This window comes from Populus euphratica, unplaced genomic scaffold (assembly GCF_000495115.2).
Source record: "Populus euphratica unplaced genomic scaffold, PopEup_1.0 scaffold31.1, whole genome shotgun sequence".
In the NCBI taxonomy this organism is placed as follows: Eukaryota; Viridiplantae; Streptophyta; class Magnoliopsida; order Malpighiales; family Salicaceae; genus Populus; species Populus euphratica.
In genome coordinates, this window is record NW_011499850.1 from 1,523,512 (window position 1) to 1,530,402 (window position 6,891).

The window sequence follows — 6,891 nt, forward strand, 5'->3', positions numbered from 1 at the left end:
TAAAAGCACACCATAACTGCATGATAAATTAAATTTCAAAAGAAAATAAATAAGTAAATAAAGACTTTCTTCCTAAACAAAAATTAAACCATGTTAAAATCAATAAGAAAAAAATTATTTTGATTGATTAATACTAAATCTAGACAATGTTTCTCTAATTAAAAAGGAAGACTATGCATGTTTATATATATATATATATATATATATATAGTTTACAATAAAACCTGGATGATTAATGACTTTTAATAACCAATTAATTACTCAACAAATAAATAAAACAATTAATCACCTACATTATTTATTAGTGGCCAATTATCAACTGCAACCAACAATCCATCAATTAATCATGTTATAAAATTAAAAAGAAAAACAAAAATAAATAAATTATTCCAAAATTATACATATTATAAATAAAAATTTATTTATTAAATTTGACTAAATCAGACAAATTCCAGTGACATAACATCAAGTAAATTTAAAAGATTTTTTAAAATTTTTATCTAAACCTATAATTTTTTGATAATCTAGAATGATATTGTTTTATTTTCAAAAATAAAATAATATTATTTTAAAATTAAAGTTCCGAAACCCGTGACCAAGCTTTGATGACAATGGTAAAAAGAATACAATTCAAGAAAAGATTTTTTGAAAACCATAAAATAGAAAAACAAAATTCTAAAATTAAAACTTTAGATCCTTTACCCAAACAAGCCACTGATACCGAAAAAGAACGTGTATAGTACTCTCCGAATCCCTACGTTAACAAAATCAACGGCCAAGATTCAATCCTTACTCCTATATAAATACATCACCTTCTCCTCCATCTCACATGCCAAGGCTCCACACTTGCAGAGATTGAGAGCAATCCAAGGCCAAAAAAATGCTTCTTAGAAGCTCATCAACGCCAATTCTGGATTCATGGATCCCTCCACACTTGAAAGAACCATCTCCAGAACCCGAATCTGTGCACCAATTTCAAAAAACCCGACCCATTTCGTTGACAGCATCATCTTCTAGTCCATTTTCTTCCATTTCTTCACAAGATCATGATTCTATTAAAAGAATGACAAGAGCCTTTTCCGAGGCAGATTTAAGGGACCTCTCAGTGCCAAAGAGAAAACCCAGTAACGGAATCTTGAATGGAATCCCTGTTGATGAAGAGGTGGAGAAAAAGGTGTCATTTCGGGAGGGAGGGTTGTTTTTTGAAGGGTGTGAGGCTGGAGAGAAGGGGGAGGGTCATAATGGGGTGCTGGAGGTTTCGGTGACGGGTGGTGGTAGTGATGGTGGTGGACGGAAGTTTTGTGGTGGTCGTGGTAGGTCGGATTTTGGTGATGATGGAGGATCAGGGTCTCGGGAGTCCAATGAGGGGACTGAAACTACCGATGTTTATTATCAGACGATGATTGAAGCCAATCCTGGGAATCCTCTTTTTCTCAGAAATTATGCCAGGTTCTTGAAAGAGGTACGTGTTTGCTGTATTGCAAAAGGTTCTTGCTTGCATGTTTTTTGATTTTTTTTTGTTTTATTTTTTATTGAATTTGTTTGTGTTATGGTTAGATAATGTGTTTTGTGTTGTGTTTTTTTTTTTTTTTTTTTTGAAGTTTAAAGAAATGGGAAGCTATGTTTCTGTCTTGTGTAGTTAATGTAATTGTATATCAACAGTGAATATCCATCTGAAATTTGTGCCTTTAAAGCTCCTTTTGTATAAAAGTTCTGCTCTTTGTAGGAAATTACTTTAATGGATATTCTCAAAGTATAAAGTTGTTGAAACTCTATGCTACAGAATCGTGAGAAAAAATGTTCTTTAGACATAAAAAATGATTTTCATACACAAAAGGTAAGTATGAGTAAATTAGGAATGATTTAGTAAGTGAATAGGAGCCAATCTTGTTGGGCTAGATTGTTCTAATGTATTGTTTTGGAATTGGAACAGGTTCGTTTGGATTTTGTAAAAGCTGAAGAGTACTGTGGAAGAGCAATTCTAGCCAACCCTAATGATGCAGATGTTCTTTCAATGTATGCTGATTTGATATGGCAGAGTCATAAGGATGCTTCTCGTGCTGAATCTTATTTCGATCGAGCTGTTAAAGCTGCCCCCAATGATTGGTAAGCACCATTGTTGATTGTAGAGTCCATAAAATTTGCTGCTGGAACCTTAGAGACATGAATTATATCATGATCTTTGTTTCAATGTTTGATGGGAAAAAGGATTGTACGTGGATAGACAATTATCAGTATTACGGTATTGTACTTTACCATTGTCGCTGTAGTTATGATGGATGCCAGGTTTTAAATATGTCTTTGTTTTGATGCTGCAGTTATGTGATGGCATCTTATGCTCGGTTTCTTTGGGAAGCTGAAGAGGAGGAGGGGGAGGGGGAGGGGGAGGACGGGGAGCAGGAACAGAGAGAAAATATGAGCAAATTGTCACCGTCAACTTTTTTCCATGGATCCAAGCCTCCTCTCCCTCCTTTAGCCGCCTCATCTTGAGACCACCACCTCTCACAAAAATCTTGTATTATGGCTTAGACATAACTTCTGACCTTTGTTTATACATCCTTTCTTTTTGCAATTTTGCTAGTAACCTTTTAAGCTGCTCAGTTGAGTAGTTTAATTACCATGCTTTGCTCGTCTGGCAATTTGATTTAGAAAGAAAAATAAAAGATAAGACGAGTTTTTGTGGCATTACCTCTCTTACTTTCTGCTTGGCTTGTTATATATTTGTCAATAAATTTCTTTTGTTCTGGCAGGTATTGCTGCCACTGCGTAGTGGAGTTTTGCTGAAACTTTGAAGTTTGAAATATCCTTTCCTCTGGTCGTGCAAGTAACCCCCCCTGTAGATAAGCTTTGTGGTTGGACAGAAAAGAGCTGTAGATATTAGTATAATTAAGACATTAACAATGCGTTTAGCATGTTATGTACTGCCTCTTAAATTTTATTTAGGGTTTTTGCTTCACCTTTGATTAACCTGAAGGAATCAAGGAAATGATAAAGCCTGGATAGATTAAATCGTTAAATTATCATGTTCTTTCTTCCCCTGTATTCAATAATAGTCCCAGGAGGTTTAAAATTTTCTATATGCTATTTGCTAGTACAGTAACAGGACCTGATCTACCATTTTGCCAGGATGTGTGTTGTTAGGTTAGGCTTGCCTTCACATCAAGTTTTGGGGTTAGGGGCTCTGCGACTGCGAAGCTATGCTTGCAACTCAAGCTAAGTCCAGTAAGACTGAACCAATGTGATTATTTTGGGTCCATGCCAGCTCCCTGATTGATAGTATGAAACAGCTTCCAGCTAGAGATTGAATAGTCAAAGTCTCGACAAAGGCTAGTGGAAGCCTGGCGGACATGCTGTCATTGAACGTTATGGCTCCATTTTCTAAGCAAATTCACTAACAGCTACCGGGGGATTCTGATTCGCGTGTTGTGAGATATATCGAGATTTTCTCGTTTTAATCATCTTTCAGTGTATGTTTGAGGTCATCTGCCCCCTGTTACATCATCCTTTTGAGTGCGAATGGGAATATTTGGAGAGTTAAACCTGTGCTTTAGAAAGGGTAAGAAGAGTAATCTAATCTTCTTCAATACACGAAGGATAAGGATACTTTCACTCAGAACAATAAATTAGCAGTTGATTGGGAAACTAAAGATTGATAGCTCTAAAATTCATATCATGCAATGGGAATTGCCATCGATTATTCCTAGTGCTAACCTCAAGTTACCTTTGTTCTTGAATTTTACTTGTGAATATAATCTGTTCCCAACTAGCTTGAGAGACCGAAGAAAAAGCTCAAACGATCCAAAACCAGCCAATAACTGATCCACCAACCAGCCCTATTCCGAGGAACACAACCATTGCAATTGCAGATAACTCTGCTTCTGAAACTGATACTGCCATGGGAGCAAGGATCATGAGAACACTTGTCAGATAGCCGTTAGTCACTCCGAGCATAAAAGTTAGAATTGCCACGGGTACTTCAGTTTTCAGCCACTTGGGTCCTTCGAGACAAGCTGCAAAGAGAGGATAGAACACAAGCCTGAGAATGCAACCCCATGTTGCCTTCTTAATGCTCTTCAGAACATATATTGCTGTTAAAGATTTCCCTGTGAAGTCTGCAACATTGTATATTGTTATTAGCAAAACGGGATACCAATCTTTTAGTAACTTGGACGAGAGATCTTCTGCTATGAAACCAGGAAATATCGACAAAGTCACGATATAAATCATGAGAACACCAAAAGCTGGCCATCGGATTTTTCTTGCTACAACCCAAAATTTTCGTTTTGGAAACAGTGAATCATCAGGAGCAAGTTTGTAATGCTGTTCCATAACTGGTAGTTTGTATAACAAATTGGAAGAGAGAGCGCAACACAGTAGAATGATGGCGCTAACTATAAAGTAGAAGTGAGCACTTGTTCGGAGACGTTGAGGGTTCTGAGGGAGTGATGCCTTTGTAATGATCCTCAAGATGGAAATGAGAACACCTGTTAAAAGCAATTGATGTAGTCAGGGGAACAGAGTATGATTCTTTGAGCTGTCTAACAATATCTACTTCACCAAAGAATACTTGCTTTCACTCATCTACACCTTACATGCAAAATACAGTTCAAGCAAGACAACAAACATGTATTTTACATCTTTCTCCTAAAAATATGCCAAGAATTATACAGTTTAAAACCAACTTCTCGGAAGCATAGCTGATAGTGGTAATAGGGTTGGTTTCTGATGGATTCATTGAGGTTCTAGTCCCCTGCAATCTCAAAACTCACGAAATTCTGAATCATTTGATGCTCCACAAGGCATGGAAACTGTTCAAATCTTTCCAGAAGTTATGTTCTGCCAGGAAAGTACTTGCTGGCAATGATGGAAAAAGTGAAAACATGCTATTGCTGGAAATGATTGCTTATTTTGAATAACCTGTCTTAAGGAAAACAGTGAAGATTTGTGCCTTGATTAAATTCGTGGAAGTAAATCTATAACTTTGGCCCTGAAAGGAAAAGACAGTCTCCTTAGGATGTTATTTATCTGCATCAAATTCTCTCCAACAGGTGAAAATGATTCCACGACCACTATGTTGTTTGCTTTTAATTCATAATTGGAAGAGACAACATGCTTTATCATCATAAGAACTTACCATCGACCATGTTTCCTACTCATCTACTCTTTAATACTTCCTTTTCTGTTGAATCATGGAAGAAATAATAAGAAAAATTGGGTTCCTTTTCTGTTGAATCATGGAAGAAATGATAAGAAAAATTGGGAGCTGTGGTATTATATAATACCTGAAGAGGCAGTTCCCGCAAAAACAGCCTGCATGTACTGTTTTGGAAGCTTTCCAGCTGCTCCTATCAAACTTCCTCCTATCAATCCATCAGCTATACCACAAACCACGACTGATGCAACTGTCACACCATAGGCACCATTTGATCTCCCTTCTGGCCCACTGCCACTCGAAGACCAGTCTATTAGTGGAGCCACCATTAGAGAGAGTACAAAAATGCAAAATCCCATGTTCATTCTTAATCTGTAACTTAGCTGCTTGCTCCAGCCACCCCAACTCACGACTATTAGTAGAACCAGAACAGAAGAGCTCATGTAAGCTACAGAAAAGACCTTCTCAATGTGCTTGGTTGGATAGAGATAGCCAAAGTAATCAATAGCTGTGATAAAAGCGTTCCATGGAAGCAAATTACCAGCACCAAGCAGAAAATGGATTGTATAAGCAATTTTGTAGGTGTCCCTGGTCTCAGGATGATCTGCAGCTCCTTTCTCACCTTCCATTTTTTGCGTTCTTGCAGTCATCTTATTACTTACAGTCTTCGGTCTTAATATAGGCGGAACTAAATGTTTCAAATTTGCGATATGTCATGTTGATTAGAAAGGCATAAACAAGCTGAGCTGATGAAAGAGACTCTGCCTGGCTAGCTGGGGCCTATACATGTCATAAAGTATTTGCTCATCTTTATATAGTGCAACTAACAAAATAAGGAGGTCACTTATGGAGGTCGCACATGCATGACATGCTATATAGTCACTTATGCAAACCCTGTACAACTAGTGTTATTTTAGGAAAATTTTTTTTTAACCTCGTTAGCTTGGGATTTGTTTTTCATTGTGCTACGTGGAGAAAAAAAAAAAAACTAACCAACAACTTCCTAACATGAGCCAGAAGGCCTTGTTGACAGCTTCACATAGTTTTCTTTTCTTTGTTTTTTTTTTTTCTCAGATTTGATTGATGGGTTGGTTATGGAATCAATGGGGATAATTCATGTAGGAAATTATGGATGGGTGATGTTAGAAGCACCTTTAATTGCACTACCTGCACATGGTGTAGGTTTTGATGGCAGTGTGACTTAGCCAGAATCTTACAAAAATATTTGCTAGTTAGTCACCAATAATCTATAACCACTGGGCTCTAGCAATTATTGGGTCCATTTGAAGTCAGATCACAAGTCTTTTCCAGATTTTCAACATCTTCCTGCAGATCTTCTCACAAGTTGCTGGACAATCATTTGCTAATGAGAGGGGAAAGAATCCAGTATCAACTCATCCGCTAATTTCATTGTTGAAGCCCTTTCGGCTTCATAGCAAGTATTTTTCAATGCAAGATTTGATTTCTCTCTAATTTTAGTATCTCTGAAGGGTTTACATGTGCCAAACTGGTCCAGTCAGGGGTGGTGCCTTGAAGTGAAAGGAAAGGCCTTTCGGCTTTCGGTGTGAATTAGGTCCCCTGTATGACTATCATGCGGAACTTGATTTTGTCCTCAGATGTCAAGAGATGTTCAGAACTGTAGATATTGATCCCCACAAGCCCCCGTTAACATCTGTCAATACTGCTATTATAAGCTGCAATCATTCCTTATCTTTCTTCTCTTTTTTCTGCTACTTTAT

General features: G+C 37.2%; 2 protein-coding genes across 2 annotated transcripts; one reads left to right on the plus strand and one right to left on the minus strand.

Annotated features, from left to right (window-relative positions):
- Nucleotides 1-811: 811 nt before the first annotated feature.
- Nucleotides 812-2,793, plus strand: LOC105121008 (uncharacterized). Its single transcript, XM_011019474.1, has 3 exons — nt 812-1,462; nt 1,934-2,106; nt 2,319-2,793. The coding sequence occupies exons 1-3, from the start codon at nt 881-883 to the stop codon at nt 2,488-2,490; spliced, it is 927 nt and encodes a 308-aa protein (XP_011017776.1). The 5' UTR covers nt 812-880; the 3' UTR covers nt 2,491-2,793.
- LOC105121007 (equilibrative nucleotide transporter 8-like) lies at nt 2,681-5,873 on the minus strand. Its single transcript, XM_011019472.1, has 2 exons — nt 5,283-5,873; nt 2,681-4,484 (listed from the first exon to the last, which is right to left on the minus strand). The coding sequence occupies exons 1-2, from the start codon at nt 5,800-5,802 to the stop codon at nt 3,790-3,792; spliced, it is 1,215 nt and encodes a 404-aa protein (XP_011017774.1). The 5' UTR covers nt 5,803-5,873; the 3' UTR covers nt 2,681-3,789.
- Between the last annotated feature and the right edge of the window lie 1,018 nt (nt 5,874-6,891).